This window comes from Polyodon spathula, chromosome 4 (genome assembly GCF_017654505.1).
Source record: "Polyodon spathula isolate WHYD16114869_AA chromosome 4, ASM1765450v1, whole genome shotgun sequence".
In the NCBI taxonomy this organism is placed as follows: Eukaryota; Metazoa; Chordata; class Actinopteri; order Acipenseriformes; family Polyodontidae; genus Polyodon; species Polyodon spathula.
In genome coordinates, this window is record NC_054537.1 from 811,383 (window position 1) to 833,768 (window position 22,386).

At 44.7% G+C, this 22,386-nt stretch overlaps 1 protein-coding gene across 1 annotated transcript; it reads left to right on the forward strand.

The window, feature by feature from the left end:
• The first annotated feature begins 8,797 nt into the window (after positions 1 to 8,797).
• myd88 (MYD88 innate immune signal transduction adaptor) lies at positions 8,798 to 22,178 on the forward strand. The gene is made up of 5 exons (XM_041246814.1): positions 8,798 to 9,599; positions 18,647 to 18,775; positions 19,413 to 19,593; positions 19,903 to 19,994; positions 20,639 to 22,178. Exons 1-5 carry the CDS (start codon positions 9,284 to 9,286, stop codon positions 20,791 to 20,793), a joined length of 873 nt encoding a protein of 290 aa, XP_041102748.1. The 5' UTR covers positions 8,798 to 9,283; the 3' UTR covers positions 20,794 to 22,178.
• The last annotated feature ends 208 nt before the right edge of the window (positions 22,179 to 22,386 follow it).

Here is a 22,386-nt window from a genome sequence, read left to right on the forward strand (position 1 = left end):
ATTAGTGTAATGGTGTAACACTGAGCTCTGATTAGTGTAATGGTGTAACACTGAGCTCTGATTAGTGTAATGGTGTAACACTGAGTCTCTCTCTCTCTCTCTCTCTCACTCTCTCTCTCTCTCCTCTCTCTCTCTCTCCTCTCTTGCGGCAGTGTTTCTACACACTACAGTGTTCAGCATGCGCACAGGTCCTTTGGCAACGGAATTTCCCGTTCGAGTACACTTCAACCTTTCTGACGGGGACGACCTAGTCTTGTAAACGTTCTTCCGTAAGTCACGCGACGGGCAGCTGCAAATAAACGGTCTGGAAGAGAAGTAGCCGATTCCTGGGTAACTAAACGGCATGCACGAACAAGGCCGTGGTTAACACCTAGCTTATTTACATCCTAAATGTTATTTCAGCTGCAAGTAATAAGACAAAAAGAAAGCGTGTGTTTATTTGAGATAAAATCCTTCCTATAAATAGGCACATTGAAATAACGTACCGTGAACTGACACAGTGACAACGTCAGAGCAGGGCTGAGGAGATGCTTCCTGTAGCTCTTCCCCTCACAGTGTAATGGTGTAACACTGAGCTCTGATTAGTGTAATGGTGTAACACTGAGCTCTGATTAGTGTAATGGTGTAACACTGAGCTCTGATTAGTGTAATGGTGTAACACTGAGCTCTGATTAGTGTAATGGTGTAACCCTGAGCCCTGATTAGTGTAATGGTGTAACACTGAGCTCTGATTAGTGTAATGGTGTAACACTGAGCTCTGATTAGTGTAATGGTGTAACACTGAGCTCTGATTAGTGTAATGGTGTAACCCTGAGCTCTGATTAGTGTAATGGTGTAACACTGAGCTCTGATTAGTGTAATGGTGTAACACTGAGCTCTGATTAGTGTAATGGTGTAACACTGAGCTCTGATTAGTGTAATGGTGTAACACTGAGCTCTGATTAGTGTAATGGTGTAACACTGAGCTCTGATTAGTGTAATGGTGTAACACTGAGCTCTGATTAGTGTAATGGTGTAACACTGAGCTCTGATTAGTGTAATGGTGTAACACAGAGCTCTGATTAGTGTAATGGTGTAACACTGAGCTCTGATTAGTGTAATGGTGTAACACTGAGCTCTGATTAGTGTAATGGTGTAACCCTGAGCTCTGATTAGTGTAATGGTGTAACACTGAGCTCTGATTAGTGTAATGGTGTAACACTGAGCTCTGATTAGTGTAATGGTGTAACACTGAGCTCTGATTAGTGTAATGGTGTAACACTGAGCTCTGATTAGTGTAATGGTGTAACACTGAGCTCTGATTAGTGTAATGGTGTAACACTGAGCTCTGATTAGTGTAATGGTGTAACACGGAGCTCTGATTAGTGTAATGGTGTAACACTGAGCTCTGATTAGTGTAATGGTGTAACACTGAGCTCTGATTAGTGTAATGGTGTAACCCTGAGCTCTGATTAGTGTAATGGTGTAACACTGAGCTCTGATTAGTGTAATGGTGTAACCCTGAGCTATAGAAGAAGTGTAAGGACTGAGAAGCTTGAGAAAAGCAATACGTTATTTATCTGCAATAAGTCTCTAGCGCCCTCTGGCTACTACAGGCTAAACCACAGCACTGTTGGCATGTGAGCTCCAGCTGAGGGCATGTGAGCTCATGTAAGTGACTGTATAAACAAGGTATACAATGGTGTGCAGCGGGCAGTGTGGTAACGCTCCACTGGTTACCCTGCTGGGTTATCTACTAACTGCAATAGTATAGAGTCATTCAGTTTCTTACAATATGAAGTGAATATAAATGTCAAAGAGAAGATCTAAGCAAAACAAAAACAAACAAGAACAAAATAGGATTCAAGACCCGACTCAGGATGCTCCTCAGGGGTAGCTATTAATTGAATAATGTATGAGTCTGAATATATTATCACACAATAATGTATGAGTCTGAATATATTATCACACAATAATGTATGAGTCTGAATATATTATCACACAATAATGTAAGAGTCTGAATATATTATCACACAATAATGTATGAGTCTGAATATATTATCACACAATAATGTATGAGTCTGAATATATTATCACACAATAATGTATGAGTCTGAATATATTATCACACAATAATGTATGAGTCTGAATATATTATCACACAATAATGTATGAGTCTGAATATATTATCACACAATAATGTACGAGTCTGAATATATTATCACACAATAATGTACGAGTCTGAATATATTATCACACAATAATGTACGAGTCTGAATATATTATCACACAATAATGTACGAGTCTGAATATATTATCACACAATAATGTATGAGTCTGAATATATTATCACACAATAATGTATGAGTCTGAATATATTATCACACAATAATGTATGAGTCTGAATATATTATCACACAATAATGTATGAGTCTGAATATATTATCACACAATAATGTATGAGTCTGAATATATTATCACACAATAATGTATGAGTCTGAATATATTATCACACAATAATGTATGAGTCTGAATATATTATCACACTATAATGTATGAGTCTGAATATATTATCACACTATAATGTATGAGTCTGAATATATTAGATGCCATGAGCACAGGATACAGTGAGAACACACTGCCATGAGCACAGGATACAGTGAGCACACACTGCCATGAGCACAGGATACAGTGAGAACATACTGCCATGAGCACAGGATACAGTGAGAACACACTGCCATGAGCACAGGATACAGTGAGAACATACTGCCATGAGCACAGGATACAGTGAGAACACACCGCCATGAGCACAGGATACAGTGAACACACACCGCCATGAGCACAGGATACAGTGAGCACACACCGCCATGAGCACAGGATACAGTGAGAACACACCGCCATGAGCACAGGATACAGTGAGCACACACTGCCATGAGCACAGGATACAGTGAGAACATACTGCCATGAGCACAGGATACAGTGAGAACACACTGCCATGAGCACAGGATACAGTGAGAACACACTGCCATGAGCACAGGATACAGTGAGAACACACTGCCATGAGCACAGGATACAGTGAGAACACACTGCCATGAGCACAGGATACAGTGAGAACACACTGCCATGAGCACAGGATACAGTGAGCACACACTGCCATGAGCACAGGATACAGTGAGAACATACTGCCATGAGCACAGGATACAGTGAGAACATACTGCCATGAGCACAGGATACAGTGAGAACACACTGCCATGAGCACAGGATACAGTGAGAACACACTGCCATGAGCACAGGATACAATGAGAACATACTGCCATGAGCACAGGATACAGTGAGAACACACTGCCATGAGCACAGGATACAGTGAGAACACACTGCCATGAGCACAGGATACAGTGAGCACACACTGCCATGAGCACAGGATACAGTGAGAACACACTGCCATGAGCACAGGATACAGTGAGAACACACCGCCATGAGCACAGGATACAGTGAACACACACCGCCATGAGCACAGGATACAGTGAGAAGACACTGCCATGAGCATAGGATACAGTGAGAACACACTGCCACAGTGGACAGTGTATGTAGTTAACGAGTGATAGTGTACAGTGTATTCAGTTTAAGGATGATAGTGGATAGTGCAACTGCATTTAGGTGATGATTGAATGGAAGTCCTGAGCATGACAAACTAAACAGCCTCCTGTCAAATTTACTGTGTATATTACCTGAAATCAGATTGATCACTCTAATGTCAGACTAGAGATGGCTGATTATTTGATTTCCATTACATGAGAGAGGACGTTAAAACCATGCTGAATTGAACTCGGCTCTCGCCAAGATAAGCATCAACTAAGACGTAGCTTTACAGTAAACTAATGTGATCCATCAGCATCGCCATCCATTGCGTTTCTTTCCATCTGTTGATGTAGATCTCCTTTTGCCTGGTGTTGATGGCTGAAATGTAATGCTGGCTCCAGGGATCAGCTTATTTTGCCTCCCCAGCGCATCAGCACACACAATGGCTGCGATGCTGGCTCCGGGGGTCAACCACAGTGTGGTCTCCCCAGAGCATCAGCATGACAACCGTTTGGATTGAGCTAATTAGGAAACATCTTTGGGGTTTTCAAGTGGGCACCTTCTGTCCTCTGTGTTTCGTCAACTAGGCCACAACACCTCAAGAGGGCTCGACAGTGATTCTGGCGTCCCAGCATCAACCCCCCGTCCCCCACTCAACTCAGCCCAGCTTACTTACACATACATCAGCGTTGTTTTCTTTCTATTGTGCTTGAGATCCCCATCAAGAATCTTTCTGTCTCAACCACAGCCAGTTGCTGCTTCTTTCTGCTGCTTCAGATAAGCTCTTCACTGTGCGACGCAACTCCTGGCCACTGAACCCAACATCTCTGAGAAACCGGGTTGTAGAGTGTGCCACAAATCCACGACAATCCACCTCCACTGGGTAAACTCGGACTCTCCATCCTCGCTGTTCCGCTTCAGCAGCTAGTTGAGCATACCGAAGTTTCTTCCTCTCATACGCCTCATCCACAGCATCCTCCCATGGCACTGTTAACTCTACCAGATGAACAAGGCGTGCTTATCCAGACCACAAGACAATGTCTGGTCGAAGGTTAGTGGTGGCAATCTCAGGTGGAAAAATAAGCCGCTGACCAACATCTGCCAGCATCTTCCAGTCTCTAGCAGCTCCCAGTTGTCCTGGGCGAGGCTTGGTTTTACATCTTTTCTTGATGGTTGCTCTCCTGGATGGAGGAATATTGTCTTTTGTGTGTAATGCTTTGATGGAACTGGTGACAACTTATTGGTCAGGTTACGCTTGTCTTCCAATGCTAAGGCCAAACATCGCAGCACCTGGTCATGGTCAAACCATCCTTGGCTAAGACCTACCTTACATACTGTCAAAATGTTCCTTAATGTTGCAGGTGTTGAACACATAGGACAAGAGGGATCCTCACTCACCCAGAGGTTTAGGTTCTGTGGTGATGGTAGAACATCATATGTAGATCTGATGAGGAAACTGATCCTGCTCTGTTCCATTATCATAGGTCTTGCCAGTCGATCTTGCGTTGTTACACACTTTCCCATCTCATCCATTCTCCCTGCTTGGCCTGGGAAACTGCCTTTACACATCTGATCCTCTCCTCCTGCTTATGCACCTCGTTGACTACCAGCTTCCTCCGCTGAGCTGGGGTTGCCTTGTGCCATGTAGGAGGAGCTGAACTGAGACCAAAACCTCCTTTTCCATGCTGAACTTGCCCCATAATATCTCCGATTCGAAGGGCAGCCTTAGCATCGTCCACAGTTTTTTTTGCCACCCATTTTCTTCTAGTTTTCAACACAGGTGCTGCCTCCCTTATGCATTTGTCACGTGAATCTACTAATCATACTACTTATTATTACCAATGCAAAATGACTGAATGCAATGGTGAATGCCAAGACTTGTTCTGTAGGCTTGTTGTGCCTGGATCTTAAATGATCCAAGTGATTCAGCCTCAACAACATTGTTAGGCAAGAGTTTAAGTACAGAACTATGAGTGTAGCTGTGCAAAGAATGCTGTTATCTGACTGCTATCAGGGAAAGAATGTTTTATTGGCTGAGAAAGTGTCAAAAAAACTGACCTCCGCTGAGGTGGTCATGTAACAGCTGTCTGGTCAAGGCATTGCTAACACACAGGGATAAGCTAGCAATTAGCTTTGCATGCAAAGGTATTGTATTGTATTCTCCAAGAACACACACCAGCGCTTGTGTCCACTGCTTTCTTCCACAGACTGGGAACTAATAACTAATTGTTGCTTCATTTGTGTTAATAACCCGTGACCTTGTTATATTGTATAATGGTCATGATTAAGCTATAAAAGTAAGACTTGTGATTATTAAAATTAATAAAGGAAACTTGTTAGTATCTGCTTAAATCCTTGTGCGCGGTTCTTCACACACACTGCATGTGCTCCTTAAAATCATATCTATTGCATCTGTAATGGATTTATTTTCCGCTATCCAAAGAGACTCAAGATTCAGGTTGATGATCAGCTCTAGATATTTTAATCAATGTATACAGAGGAAGAGCCTAGAAAAGACTGTTAACACAAATGGAGTTATAGTAGACATGCATACAAGGTTTTTACAAGCTTGAAGACAGGGTGTGTCTGGTGCATTTTACAGCTGTGCTACCAGAAAGTTCAGTAGGACAATACGATAGGGTATAGCCCAATACGAGATCAACAAAGAGCCATTGTTATCAGAAGTGATGGTCTAAGGGTGGGGTGTAATGTTATTCAGAAGCTTGAGGGTTAACTCTCAGCTGATGTAATCACTGTCTGCCAGGTTTTCTTTGTTGTGTTTGCACTGTTTAGTTATGCACCTGTTACGTCACTTTTATGACAGTGTGGTGAAACATCAGGCAGTGTGTTTGAGGAAGTCAGATGTGTAAAATGAGACAGCGCGTTTGCTGTATTGTAAGAACATAAGAAAAATTACAAACAAGAGGAGGCCATTCGGCCCATCTTGCTCGTTTGGTTGTTAGTAGCTTATTGATCCTAGAATCTCATCAACCAACTTCTTGAAGGATCCCAGGGTGTCAGCTTCAACAACATTACTGGGGAGTTGATTCCAGACCCTGACAATTCACTGTGGAAAAAATTGCCTTCTATTTTTTGTTCTGACTGCCCCTTTATCTCCATTTGTGACCCCTGGTCCTTGTCACTTTTTTCAGGTCGAAAAAGTCCCTTGGGTCGACACTGTCAATACCTTTTAGAATTTTGAATGCTTGAATTAGGTCGCCACGTAGTCTTCTTTGTTCAAGACTGAACAGATTCAATTCTTTTAGCCTGTCTGCATATGACATGCCTTTTAAGCCTGGAATAATTCTGGTCGCTCTTCTTTGCACTCTTTCTAGAGCAGCAATATCCTTTTTATAGCGAGGTGACCAGAACTGAACACAATATTCTAGATGAGGTCTTACTAATGCATTGTAAAGTTTAACATTACTTCCTTTGATTTAAATTCAACACTTTCAAGTCCTCAAATCAAGTTAGGTTTGATGCCAAATGCATGCGCATATATAACATTGTTACGTGTAATTTTGCATACTCTGCTTATTCCCAATAAATATTTGTACTAAAGCATGTTGTGATTGGTGTTTATCTAGAACGACTGAATTTCCACTTTGTGAATAAAAAGAATATTTACTTATATTGTGTTTACATCACATTAGCATACTGAACTGTGCACTATGGATAGAACCACATAAATCATTTCCCACTTGTTATGTGGTAACATTCATAAGAGGGTGTATCGGATGTGCCATCACTAGTGTCTTGACCTTTGGAAGTTGAATTGAATAGCACCTGTATTAAATCCTTGTTATACTGCAATGTTCATCTCACTTCCTAAAGATTATACTATGTGTGTTTTCAGTGAAGGGACTAACTTCTTAAAGGAGAGTTTTTCATTTTAACAGTTTGGGGAATGTCATCTTTCAAGGTGATTGTGGCAGGCTGGCAAGTGGATAGAGGCCCAGAGACAGACTGCAGTTAAAAAAAAAAAATACTAATTTTATTATAAATAACACAAAATAAACATGCACAAGGGCAAAATAAAAATCTTTAAACACAAAAAGAAAGACAACAAAATATACAAAATTAAGGTTTCCAGGCTGGGCAATGCCTTCACTGGATCAAAATCACAAACATCCTGCTCCTGCTCCTGCTCCTGCTCCTGCTCCTGCTCCTGCTCCTGCTCCTGCTCCTGCTGCTCCTGCTCCTGCTCCTGCTCCTGCTCCTGCTCCTCTCAATGAGGAACCAGAGGCCTCCTTTTATGTCAGGCGGCTGGGTGCTGATTGATCGTTAATTAAACTAATCATCTAATCAACTAATCAACACTAGCCACCTGAACATAATAAACCCAGGCAGGTAGGGGAAATGAACCCCATCCCTGCCAATTTAAAAAAGGGCAGAGCTTTGCTCTGCCACAGTGATATATAGAGGAGGGTTGCATCTCTAGAATAAACCTCCACCTTGCTAGAGTGCTAACACCCATACACTAGTGTGGGATTTATATGTAAGGTGTAAGTGTTAGTAACGGACAATGAACAGGCCTATATAATGAGAAACACTTAACAGTTAACTTCCACAATCAACCCATGCAATGTTATTATTATTATTATTATTATTATTATTATTATTATTATTATTATTATTATTGGTAATTAAATCGAGATGCGTTCTGTATTTTAAATAATTTGAACTGTGAATGAATATGTTTGTTGAATATTTATTGTGGACAGTTTTCAAGCTTAAAACAACGGGTGTGTTTATTTTCAGATCATAATAACAGCGCATTGTATTCTTTCTACTGTCGTCTAATCAAAACGTGTTAAATGTACAAAAAGCCTTTCGAAAAAACGGCTCTCTATTACCATGTAATATACACAACCAGAATTATTAAACAAATAATCCATACAACTGATTATGTATTTCTGAATGGCGCAAACACTGCCTAATATATGACTGTTAACTTGCAGAGCACACAGATACAGTTCTGTACTTTAAAACAAAACAAAAAACCAGACGATTTACATATTCTACTGTTTCCGACCGGGACCAAAAAAAAAATAAGGCTGAATGGAAGTGAAAACTGGGATGCCTGGTGACCTCCGTCAAGCCCGTTTTTACTGTGTCCAGCAAGGAATCTGACAAAACTCCGTGGAAACATTGCGCTTGTTTCGCTGCCAGCGTTTAGCCAGTGGCAAGAAGCTCGGCCCAGTCTGTGACGTGCTACCTCGCCTAGTTCCCCATTCTTTGGTTGTAGGGAACAGTTTCCAGTAAATGAGATTGGAGAGCGTCATACGAGGAAACTGATTGATAATACGTCGTTTTTAGAGTTTTTTTTTAATTTTATTATTATTTTATATAGTGTTCAGTGCGTGACCGGCATCACCTGGGCTTTTTTCTAAAACTAATTTTTCACTTTCCAAGAACTTGTTTCTTGATGACCGTGCTGTATTGAGTTAGCACACCACAATAGCGGGGTCAATGCATGCGCAGGAAACGCGTAAGAAAAAGAAAGAAAACTGCAGGAAACCTCAGGTGCAGACAAAACTGAGCTCTGATGTGCACCGGTAACCTTCAATATATTGTCGTGATAGGAAAACAAAAAAACACAGCGTGTGGACAACAGTTTCAGGATTTCCCAAGGCTGAGAAAGTTCGTGTAGTGTGACGTTTTGGTTTTATTTACATTGTTTTTTTGTACTGTTGTTCTAATATACGTGGTTTTGTTACTCATAATGGCTGGGTCGTGTCGCAGCTCAGCTATCGACTTTGACAGCATTCCTTTGACGGCGCTGAATTTTACTGTTAGAAAGAAGCTTTCTCTTTATTTGAATCCGAAGCATGTGTCCGCCGCAGACTGGACTGCCCTGGCAGAGGCAATGGGATTCGAGTACCTGGAAATCAAAAACTACGAACAGCACCAGAATCCCACAAAAATGATACTGGAGAACTGGCAAGGGACGAGCGCGCAGGCCACCGTGGGGAGGCTGCTGGAGATGCTCATAGCGGTGGAGCGAGTCGATGTTATATCTGACCTGCAAGGGCTTATTGGTAAGTACTTATCAATCCTTTCACTAAAATACACCTCTGAACTATATATAAATCCTATAGAAACACTGATAATATTACTACTATAGAACTGACATTAATATCGTATCCTGATTTAGCTGACTTGCGCACAGTTTGGTTCTGGCGTTTAGTGTCCTGGGAAGTCCTATTGAATAATATACCTAACAAGGATAGTTATTAAACCCAGGCCTCGGTGTGAGTTCCTAATCCTACAATGCCTCCTCATCAAAAGGAGACGTCTGCTCTCTTGAATTGTACCAGTGAAAGGCCAGAGGTACAGCCGAGAGGCTGTACTTTCACAATTAAAACAATGCAAACATTGCTCTTCTCCGTGCTGCTGCTTCCAAAGGAGCGCCCCTGACTAACAGACACATAAACCAGTATTACACAACAGCGGTGAAACAGATTAACCACTCTGCTAATACTCTCACAGGCCTGCCTGACTCCAGCTTTTTGTACGATGCGATGCAAGTTGGAGTAAAAAGAGATTTCGTTTCGATCACTTCAGACAGGAAAAAAGACATGGTTCATACAGCCACGAAGAGGAGGGTGTTGCCACTTCCTGCTAGAAACTTCCACCAGCCCTGCAGCCAGTCCTGGCTTTCACAACTGCCCTTGCTCAGGTATATTATTGAAGTGAACAGCTGCCAGGAGGATGCAGGCCCTTGCTAAGTGTGCTCTGAATGAACTGATCGCACTGGAGTAAGTGTCACCTGTGTCTGCAGCCTGACTCTGAGGAGCTGTGCATTCAGCTGTGAAGGAATTGACACTATGTTTAACGGGTTGCTCAAACTCCTGGCTACTGAATCATTTCAATAATATACTGGGTGCAGCAGTGTGGCAGTTTCGAATGGCGATTTTTTTAATGGTGGTGTTGCTGTTACTTCTCATGGTTATTTTGCAATGCGAATATTGAAACAGGCCTCTCATGTAGTTTTCAGCTGTTTCAGATCCTCCACAGGAAGCTGTGGTGTGGTCCTTCTGTGACAGTGAGGCTCTTTTGCAGAAGCTCAGGGGGAAGAACACTTGAAATAGCGGTTTGTAGTGCCGGTCAGCCTGGGTTTGATTGCAGCGTCCAGCAGACCCGGGGCAATTACAATTACAGCAGCATTGTGTGCTGAAATGGCAACTCCAGTTACAGTGCTATTGTTCAATTACAATTACAGGAGCATTGTGTGATGAAATGGCAACTCCAGTTACAGTGCTATTGTTCAATTACAATTACAGGAGCATTGTGTGCTGAAATGGCAACTCCAGTTACAGTGCTATTGTTCAATTACAATTACAGGAGCATTGTGTGCTGAAATGGCAACTCCAATTACAGTGCTATTGTTCAATTACAATTACAGGAGCATTGTGTGCTGAAATGGCAACTCCAGTTACAGTGCTATTGTTCAATTACAATTACAGGAGCATTGTGTGATGAAATGGCAACTCCAGTTACAGTGCTATTGTTCAATTACCGTTACAATGATTCTACTTTAATTGCAGTTATAATTACAATCACACTATAAAGAAACATAAATAGCTCCACTCATTAACATGCATATTCTATCAAGCAGTAATCACTGTTACCAACACAGAAGCATGCTACAGCCTAGAATGTTTCTCAAACAAGGTCACTGAAAGTATTTGAAAATAGAAGAACGTTCTCTTAATGTAAAACACAACGTGGAACTGTGAATGATTAAGCTTGGAAAGGTGTGCAATTGAACTGTTAATCAAATTATATAGCAATTACAAATACAATTACACAGATGTGCCATGCTTCAATTACAAATACAATTACACAGGTGTGCCATGCTTCAATCACAAATACAATTCCACAGATATGCCATGTTTGAACTAGCAGTGTGTGTGTGTGTGTGGATATACTGGAGGAGCAGTGCAGTGTGTGTGTGTGTGTGGAGGACTGCAGGTGCAGTGTGTGTGTGTGGCATATACTGGAGGAGCAGTGCAGTGTGTGTGGATATACTGGAGGAGCAGTGCAGTGTGTGTGTGGATATACTGGAGGAGCAGTGCAGTGTGTGTGGATATACTGGAGGAGCAGTGCAGTGTGTGTGTGGATATACTGGAGGAGCAGTGCAGTGTGTGTGTGGATATACTGGAGGAGCAGTGCAGTGTGTGTGTGTGGATATACTGGAGGAGCAGTGCAGTGTGTGTGTGGATATACTGGAGGAGCAGTGCAGTGTGTGTGGATATACTGGAGGAGCAGTGCAGTGTGTGTGTGGATATACTGGAGGAGCAGTGCAGTGTGTGTGTGGATATACTGGAGGAGCAGTGCAGTGTGTGTGTGGATATACTGGAGGAGCAGTGCAGTGTGTGTGTGATATACTGGAGGAGCAGTGCAGTGTGTGTGGATATACTGGAGGGCAGTGCAGTGTGCAGTGCAGTGTGTGTGTGGATATACTGGAGGAGCAGTGCAGTGTGTGTGGATATACTGGAGGAGCAGTGCAGTGTGTGTGTGGATATACTGGAGGAGCAGTGCAGTGTGTGGATATACTGGAGGAGCAGTGCAGTGTGTGTGTGTGTGGATATACTGGAGGAGCAGTGCAGTGTGTGTGGATATACTGGAGGAGCAGTGCAGTGTGTGATATACTGGAGGAGCAGTGCAGTGTGTGGATATACTGGAGGAGCAGTGCAGTGTGTGTGTGTGTGTGTGTGGATATACTGGAGGAGCAGTGCAGTGTGTGTGGATATACTGGAGGAGCAGTGCAGTGTGTGTGATATATATACTGGAGGAGCAGTGCAGTGTGTGTGTGTGGATATACTGGAGGAGCAGTGCAGTGTGTGTGGATATACTGGAGGAGCAGTGCAGTGTGTGTGTGGATATACTGGAGGAGCAGTGCAGTGTGTGTGTGGATATACTGGAGGAGCAGTGCAGTGTGTGTGTGGATATACTGTAGGAGCAGTGCAGTGTGTGAGTATACTGGAGGAGCAGTGTGTGTGAGTATACTGGAGGAGCAGTGCAGTGTGTGTGGATATACTGGAGGAGCAGTGCAGTGTGTGTGGATATACTGGAGGAGCAGTGCAGTGTGTGTGTGGATATACTGGAGGAGCAGTGCAGTGTGTGTGGATATATATACTGGAGGAGCAGTGTGTGTGTGTGTGGATATACTGGAGGAGCAGTGCAGTGTGTGTGTGGATATACTGGAGGAGCAGTGCAGTGTGTGTGTGGATATACTGGAGGAGCAGTGCAGTGTGTGTGTGGATATACTGGAGGAGCAGTGCAGTGTGTGTGGATATACTGGAGGAGCAGTGCAGTGTGTGTGGATATACTGGAGGAGCAGTGCAGTGTGTGTGGATATACTGGAGGAGCAGTGCAGTGTGTGTGTGAGTATACTGGAGGAGCAGTGCAGTGTGTGTGTGGATACTACAGTGTGTGTGGTATACTGGAGGTGCAGTGCAGTGTGTGGATATACTGGAGGAGCAGTGCAGTGTGTGTGTGTGGATATACTGGAGGAGCAGTGCAGTGTGTGTGTGGATATACTGGAGGAGCAGTGCAGTGTGTGTGTGGATATACTGGAGGAGCAGTGCAGTGTGTGTGTGGATATACTGGAGGAGCAGTGCAGTGTGTGTGTGGATATACTGGAGGAGCAGTGTGTGTGGATATACTGGAGGAGCAGTGCAGTGTGTGTGGATATACTGGAGGAGCAGTGCAGTGTGTGTGTGGATATACTGGAGGAGCAGTGCAGTGTGTGTGTGGATATACTGGAGGAGCAGTGCAGTGTGTGTGTGGATATACTGGAGGAGCAGTGCAGTGTGTACTGGAGGAGCAGTGCAGTGTGTGTGGATATACTGGAGGAGCAGTGCAGTGTGTGGATATACTGGAGGAGCAGTGCAGTGTGTGTGTGTGGATATACTGGAGGAGCAGTGCAGTGTGTGTGTGGATATACTGGAGGCAGTGCAGTGTGTGTGTGGATATACTGGAGGAGCAGTGCAGTGTGTGTGTGGATATACTGGAGGAGCAGTGCAGTGCAGTGTGTGTGTGGATATACTGGAGGAGCAGTGCAGTGTGTGTGTGGATATACTGGAGGAGCAGTGCAGTGTGTGTGTGGATATACTGGAGGAGCAGTGCAGTGTGTGTGGATATACTGGAGGAGCAGTGTGTGTGTGGATATACTGGAGGAGCAGTGCAGTGTGTGTGGATATACTGGAGGAGCAGTGCAGTGTGTGTGTGTGGATATACTGGAGGAGCAGTGCAGTGTGTGTGGATATACTGGAGGAGCAGTGCATGTGTGTGTGGATATACTGGAGGAGTGCAGTGCAGTGCAGTGTGTGTGGATATACTGGAGGAGCAGTGCACTGGAGGAGCAGTGTGTGTGTGGATATACTGGAGGAGCAGTGCAGTGTGTGTGGATATACTGGAGGAGCAGTGCATTGTGTGTGGATATACTGGAGGAGCAGTGCAGTGTGTGTGGATATACTGGAGGAGCAGTGCAGTGTGTGTGTGGATATACTGGAGGAGCAGTGCAGTGTGTGTGTGTATATACTGGAGGAGCAGTGCAGTGTGTGTGTGTGGATATACTGGAGGAGCAGTGCAGTGTGTGTGTGTGTGGATATACTGGAGGTGCAGTGCAGTGTGTGTGTGATATACTGGAGGAGCAGTGCAGATGTGTGTGTGTGTGAGTGTGTGTGGATATACTGGAGGAGCAGTGCAGTGTGTGTGTGTATACTGGAGGAGCAGTGCAGTGTGTGTGATATACTGGAGGAGCAGTGCAGTGTGTGTGGATATACTGGAGGAGCAGTGCAGTATACTGGAGGAGCAGTGTGTGTGTGGATATACTGGAGGAGCAGTGCAGTGTGTGTGTGTGGATATACTGGAGGAGCAGTGCAGTGTGTGTGTGGATATACTGGAGGAGCAGTGCAGTGTGTGTGTGATATACTGGAGGAGCAGTGCAGTGAGTATACTGGAGGAGCAGTGCAGTGTGTGTGGATATACTGGAGGAGCAGTGCAGGAGGAGCAGTGTGTGTGGATATACTGGAGGCAGCAGTGCAGTGTGTGTGGATATACTGTGGGAGCAGTGCAGTGTGTGGATATACTGGAGGAGCAGTGCAGTGTGTGTGTGTGGGATATACTGGAGGAGCAGTGCAGTGTGTGTGTGTGGATATACTGGAGGAGCAGTGCAGTGTGTGTGTGGATATACTGGAGGAGCAGTGCAGTGTGTGTGTGTGGATATACTGGAGGAGCAGTGCAGTGTGTGTGTGGATATACTGGAGGAGCAGTGCAGTGTGTGTGTGGATATACTGGAGGAGCAGTGCAGTGTGTGTGTGGATATACTGGAGGAGCAGTGCAGTGTGTGTGTGGATATACTGGAGGAGCAGTGCAGTGTGTGTGTGTGGATATACTGGAGGAGCAGTGCAGTGTGTGTGTGTGTGTGTGTGGATATACTGGAGGAGCAGTGCAGTGTGTGTGGATATACTGGAGGAGCAGTGCAGTGTGTGTGTGGATATACTGGAGGAGCAGTGCAGGATATACTGGAGGAGCAGTGCAGTGTGTGGATATACTGGAGGAGCAGTGCAGTGTGTGTGTGGATATACTGGAGGTGCAGTGCAGTGTGTGTGTGGATATACTGGAGGAGCAGTGCAGTGTGTGTGGATATACTGGAGGAGCAGTGCAGTGTGTGTGGATATACTGGAGGAGCAGTGCAGTGTGTGAGATATACTGGAGGAGCAGTGTGATATACTGGAGGAGCAGTGCAGTGTGTGTGGATATACTGGAGGAGCAGTGCAGTGTGTGTGGAGGAGCAGTGTGTGTGTGGATATACTGGAGGAGCAGTGCAGTGTGTGTGTGTGGATATACTGGAGGAGCAGTGCAGTGTGTGTGTGGATATACTGGAGGAGCAGTGCAGTGTGTGTGGATATACTGGAGGAGCAGTGCAGTGTGTGTGTGGATATACTGGAGGAGCAGTGCAGTGTGTGTGTGGATATACTGGAGGAGCAGTGCAGTGTGTGTGGATATACTGGAGGAGCAGTGCAGTGTGTGTGGATATACTGGAGGAGCAGTGCAGTGTGTGTGGATATACTGGAGGAGCAGTGCAGTGTGTGTGTGGATATACTGGAGGAGCAGTGCAGTGTGTGTGTGGATATACTGGAGGAGCAGTGCAGCAGTGCAGTGTGTGTGTGATATATACTGGAGGAGCAGTGCAGTGTGTGTGGATATACTGGAGGAGGAGCAGTGCAGTGTGTGTGTGGATATACTGGAGGAGCAGTGCAGTGTGTGTGTGGAGGATATACTGGAGGAGCAGTGCAGTGTGTGTGTGTGGATATACTGGAGGAGCAGTGCAGTGTGTGTGGATATACTGGAGGAGCAGTGCAGTGTGTGTGGTATACTGGAGGAGCAGTGCAGTGTGTGGGTATACTGGAGGAGCAGTGCAGTGTGTGTGGATATACTGGAGGAGCAGTGCAGTGTGTGTGTGGATATACTGGAGGAGCAGTGCAGTGTGTGTGTGGATATACTGGAGGAGCAGTGCAGTGTGTGTGTGGATATACTGGAGGAGCAGTGCAGTGTGTGTGTGTGTGTGGATATACTGGACTGGAGGAGCAGTGCAGTGTGTGTGTGGATATACTGGAGGAGCAGTGCAGTGTGTGTGGATATACTGGAGGAGCAGTGCAGTGTGTGTGGATATACTGGAGGAGCAGTGCAGTGTGTGTGTGTGGATATACTGGAGGAGCAGTGCAGTGTGTGTGTGTGGATATACTGGAGGAGCAGTGCAGTGTGTGTGTGGATATACTGGAGGAGCAGTGCAGTGTGTGTGGATATACTGGAGGAGCAGTGTGCAGTGTGTGTGTGTGGATATACTGGAGGAGCAGTGCAGTGTGTGTGTGTGTGGATATACTGGAGGAGCAGTGCAGTGTGTGTGGATATACTGGAGGAGCAGTGCAGTGTGTGTGTGGATATACTGGAGGAGCAGTGCAGTGTGTGTGGATATACTGGAGGAGCAGTGCAGTGTGTGTGGATATACTGGAGGAGCAGTGCAGTGCAGTGTGTGTGTGGATATACTGGAGGAGCAGTGATCGTTTGTGTGGGATATACTTCGGCAGGGGCAGTGCAGTGTTGTATGGAATATACTGGAGCATGCATGTGTGGTATGGATATAGCCTGGAGGGCAGGTGTGTGTGTGGATATACTGGAGGAGCAGTGCAGTGTGTGTGTGGATATACTGGAGGAGCAGTGCAGTGTGTGTGGATATACTGGAGGAGCAGTGCAGTGTGTGTGTGTGGATATACTGGAGGAGCAGTGCAGTGTGTGTGCAGGAGCAGTGTGTGTGTGGATATACTGGAGGAGCAGTGCAGTGTGTGTGTGTGGATATACTGGAGGAGCAGTGCAGTGTGTGTGGATATACTGGAGGAGCAGTGCAGTGTGTGTGTGGATATACTGGAGGAGCAGTGCAGTGTGTGTGTGGATATACTGGAGGAGCAGTGCAGTGTGTGTGGATATACTGGAGGAGCAGTGCAGTGTGTGTGTGTGGATATACTGGAGGAGCAGTGCAGTGTGTGTGTGGATATACTGGAGGAGCAGTGCAGTGTGTGTGTGGATATACTGGAGGAGCAGTGCAGTGTGTGTGTGGATATACTGGAGGAGCAGTGCAGTGTGTGTGTGGATATACTGGAGGAGCAGTGCAGTGTGTGTGGATATACTGGAGGAGCAGTGCAGTGTGTGTGGATATACTGGAGGAGCAGTGCAGTGTGTGTGTGTGTGTGGATATACTGGAGGAGCAGTGCAGTGTGTGTGTGGATATACTGGAGGAGCAGTGCAGTGTGTGTGGATATACTGGAGGAGCAGTGCAGTGTGTGTGTGTGATATACTGGAGGAGCAGTGCAGTGTGTGGATATACTGGAGGAGCAGTGCAGTGTGTGTGGATATACTGGAGGAGCAGTGCAGTGTGTGTGATATACTGGAGGAGTGTGTGTGTGGATATACTGGAGGAGCAGTGCAGTGTGTGTGGATATACTGGAGGAGCAGTGCAGTGTGTGTGTGGATATACTGGAGGAGCAGTGCAGTGTGTGTGTGGATATACTGGAGGAGCAGTGCAGTGTGTGTGTGGATATACTGGAGGAGCAGTGCAGTGTGTGTGTGTGGATATACTGGAGGAGCAGTGCAGTGTGTGTGGATATACTGGAGGAGCAGTGCAGTGTGTGTGTGGATATACTGGAGGAGCAGTGCAGTGTGTGTGGATATACTGGAGGAGCAGTGCAGTGTGTGTGTGTGGATATACTGGAGGAGCAGTGCAGTGTGTGTGTGGATATACTGGAGGAGCAGTGCAGTGTGTGTGTGGATATACTGGAGGAGCAGTGCAGTGTGTGTGGATATACTGGAGGAGCAGTGCAGTGTGTGTGGATATACTGGAGGAGCAGTGCTGGAGGAGCAGTGTGTGTGTGGATATACTGGAGGAGCAGTGCAGTGTGTGTGTGGATATACTGGAGGAGCAGTGCAGTGTGTGTGGATATACTGGAGGAGCAGTGCAGTGTGTGTGTGTGGATAGTGTGTGTGGGTATACTGGAGGAGCAGTGCAGATATACTGGAGGAGCAGTGCAGTGTGTGTGTGTGGATATACTGGAGGAGCAGTGCAGTGTGTGTGTGGATATACTGGAGGAGCAGTGCAGTGTGTGTGTGTGTGTATATACTGGAGGAGCAGTGCAGTGTGTGTGTGGATATACTGGAGGAGCAGTGCAGTGTGTGTGGATATACTGGAGGAGCAGTGCAGTGTGTGTGGATATACTGGAGGAGCAGTGCAGTGTGTGTGGATATACTGGAGGAGGAGTGCAGTGTGTGTGGATATACTGGAGGAGCAGTGCAGTGTGTGTGTGGATATACTGGAGGAGCAGTGCAGTGTGTGTGGATATACTGGAGGAGCAGTGCTGTGTGTGGATATACTGGAGGAGCAGTGCAGTGTGTGTGTGTGGATATACTGGAGGAGCAGTGCAGTGTGTGTGTGGATATACTGAGCAGGACTGGAGGAGCAGTGCAGTGTGTGTGGATATACTGGAGGAGCAGTGTCTGCAGTGAAATGCTCTTCTCTTTACAGAGGAAGACTGCAGGAAGTATCTCAAGAAGCAGCAGCTTCAAGAGCAGCCTGTGCAGGTCCCTGAGGTGGACAGCTGTGTGCCAAAGACCCTGGAAATGAACGGGATCACTATCGATGACGACCCTTCGGGTAAGTGTTCAGAACCAGCTGCCTGTGCCTGGCAGTGGGGGGATGAAGCTGGTCTGAAAGTAGTATGAGCTGGAGAGGGGTGAAGGGCATTATATACTGTATACACTATATATACAGTATGTAATGAACAGATATTTTTGCACATCCAAGCTGCGTTTGTGTGTGGTAAGCAGAAGGGTTCACCGCACCTTCAGGTCACTGTATGTGCTGTAACATTGTCCACTTACTCTCAAATGTGTAGTGACTACTAATTACGCTTTACCTATCAAAAAACAGGATCTAATCAGGCAGACATAGACTGTTTCTGTGGAGGTGTTTGGTACCTTTGGTCTAATAGTAGTAAGCCTTTGAGCTAAATTTCTAAAACATGCAGGACAAATAGCATTAGTTTCAACCTTTCCAATCAATGAATGAATATATATATATATAATATAATATATGTGTGTGTGTGTGTGTGTGTGTGTGTGTGTGTGTAAGTACATAATATGTATGTAATTGCAGGCTTTTGATGCTATGGTAACTACACCCACTCATTTGTGTTTAAATCTGTTAATGTGATTGTGATGCAATTTACTAGATTTTTAATGATTTGCCGATCTCCTATTCCTTTCTATCACTGATACTCATGTGTCCCCAGGTCACATGCCTGAGCTGTTTGATGCTTTCATCTGCTACTGCAACAAGGATATCGACTTTGTGCACGAGATGATCAGACAGCTGGAGCAGACGGAGTGCAAGCTGAAGCTCTGTGTGTTCGACAGAGACGTGCTCCCTGGGACCTGTGTGTGGAGCATCACCAGCGAACTCATAGAAAAGAGGTGAGCTCTCTCCTGTCTTTCACAGAGCACTATAAAGAGCTCTATCCTGTCTTTCACAGAGCACTAAAGAGCTCTATCCTGTCTTTCACAGAGCACTAAAGAGCTCTCTCCTGTCTTTCACACAGCTCTAAAATAGCTCTCTCCTTTTTGACAGAGCTTTATAAAGGAGAGCTCTCCTCTTGTTGAAATGCCCTTATTTGTAGGTTTCATGTCTAATACAGTTTTTTAGTTGCTTCGATAATGTGTGACGCTGATCTGTTTTATGTGGCCTTGCAGAATAACAGCCAGGATTATGTTTCTGTCTTGTAGGTGTAAGCGGATGGTGGTGATCATTTCAGACGATTACCTTGACAGTGACGCATGTGATTTCCAGACCAAATTTGCCTTGAGCCTCTGCCCAGGTGAGACGTTATGAGCCAGACTAAAAGCTTTCTCATATGTACTCGTATTTGCTTTTGTAGAAGTATTTATCGGCAAGTAATAAACAAATCCATTCATTAATATTTTTCATTTCAAAACAAAAGTTATCCTCCCCTCACCTTTACAATTCAGTAACAATCCATGGCAGTTAAAGTCCGCACAGAGGCCCGAATTTATAAAGCGGAAAACCCACCGCAAAAAACCATGTAATGTGCATGTTCAGCACGGCCGCACTCAGCGTCAAAATAGCAACTTGTTTTATAAGACTGATTAGGTAAAGCAGGTGGAGAATTACACACCCCTCACAGTAAATAGCGGGTCTGGGTCAACCCTGTGTGTGTAGGCTACACATTCCCAAAGAAAATGAATGGCACACAAAGACCTCACCTTTAATTCTGCCCCATTGCAGCTGTAACAGAGGGGACAGAAATTACTCATTTTGAGCATTTGAACCATTTTGTATTCGTTATGGCTGGATAAGTTAATTTACCTTAATTTATGAAACATATGAACAGTGGATATATACTGTATATTGTATAGATATCTTAGTGTTTGTCTCCTAATACAGTGGCTAACTCCATCATGCTGTAGACGTTACAACAGTTTGTACTCTGTGTCTTGACAGGTGCCCGCTCGAAACGCCTGATCCCAGTCAAATACAAGCCCATGAAAAAGAAGTTCCCCAGCATCCTGCGGTTCCTGACGCTCTGTGACTACACCAACCCCTGCACCACATCCTGGTTCTGGGGCCGGCTGGCCAAGGCGCTCTCTCTCCCATAGATACAGGGCCAGTGCCTGTGCATTCGGAGCAGCCAGGCCACTGAGGACAGCATAGCCATGGACATGAAGGGAAAGCCAGTCTTCATCAGGCTCATTCTGCTTGAAACTCTGCTTCGATACAGGGCTTGCACCGTAGATGAAGTGTGCTGTTGCTGGAGTGTGGTCTAGAGCAGCGCTTCTCAATCTGTGGTCTGCCGGCTCTCTTCAGGTGCTTCGTGGAAAGGCTACATAATTACAGTTTATAGATCCCATTGCAAACCCCAAATTTGAGACATTAAAAACTCAGCTACTGCAGCAGGAAGAAAATGCATACAGAGAATATCTCGGTTAAAAAAAAAAGTCTAAACTCTCTGTCATATATACTGTTGGAGTGTCTAAAGTGTGTTCTTTACCAGGGAGTTTTCATGTATTGCGCTCACATGCAATCAACACAGCAGCTTGTAAAGATAACACCCGAAAAAAAAGATGTTATACAGGCTAACTTCACTGTAACGAACCCTTCATGGGACCTGGAGAAATGTTCCTTATATCAGGTGTTCGCTATAATAGGGCTTGGCATTTTTCTGTATCAGAATAATGACAAAACAGCAAAAAATTGGGTTAAGAAGGGTTTAAATCGTTGTAAGAAGGGTTCATTATAGTGAAGTTAGCCTTTATTTCCTTCAGCTTTGGAGAAAAATAATCCTTCAAGCAAGATTCTATTTGTTGTAAACATTAAACTGGAGGTTTTCAACCTTTCCATTTATTTTAATTAATTAAAATGAATGAAGCTTCCGTGCTGGTCTCAATCGCTCCCGGCACAGCCACCTTTACCAAGAGGGAGTGCACCTCTCCTACCCCCAGGGTCCTAAAGCCTCCAGTTAGGAATGTACACTCCATCCCTCTATCTATCTATCTGTATGTGCTACTTCTGCATTGTGTTTTATGTTATTATGCATTCCTGTATCATATGAGAATTCCAGTACCATAGCAAGGTCTAAATGTGTCATCACAATCAGCAAGTACTGTACTTTGGAAGCGATATTGCAAAACACTTAATATTCTGCTTACTTAGAGATGAATTGACAAGTTACATCATCACTCTGCTTCTCCACTAGAGAGGAATTGACAAGTTAGATCATCACTCTGCTTCTGCACTAGAGATGAATTGACAAGTTAGATCATCACTCTGCTTCTGCACTAGAGATGAATTGACAAGTTAGATCATCACTCTGCTTCTGCACTAGAGATGAATTGACAAGTTAGATCATCACTCTGCTTCTGCACTAGAGATGAATTGACAAGTTAGATCATCACTCTGCTTCTGCACTAGAGATGAATTGACAAGTTAGATCATCACTCTGCTTCTGCACTAGAGATGAATTGACAAGTTAGATCATCACTCTGCTTCTAGAGATGAATTGCGGGGGGGGGGGGGGGGGGAGCTGTAAGTCCTGAGAGAGGAGATTGTTTCAGCTCTATTACACTTTTCCACTTGATTTTTAAAATTGTATTTTTTTACATTGGCAGTGTTTCTTATATAAAAATGAATGTATAAATGCATTGATTTGAATAACTGATAAATAAATGTTTGAAAATGAAAATGCGCAGGAC

Bases quoted from the DNA above. Each gene is read 5' to 3' on its own strand.
- myd88 (XM_041246814.1), top strand. From the start codon at position 9,284: ATGGCTGGGTCGTGTCGCAGCTCAGCTATCGACTTTGACAGCATTCCT. The intron at 18,776-19,412 runs GTAAGTGTTCAG...ATGTGTCCCCAG, and splicing joins TATCGATGACGACCCTTCGG to GTCACATGCCTGAGCTGTTT. The intron at 19,594-19,902 runs GTGAGCTCTCTC...TCTGTCTTGTAG, and splicing joins AGCGAACTCATAGAAAAGAG to GTGTAAGCGGATGGTGGTGA.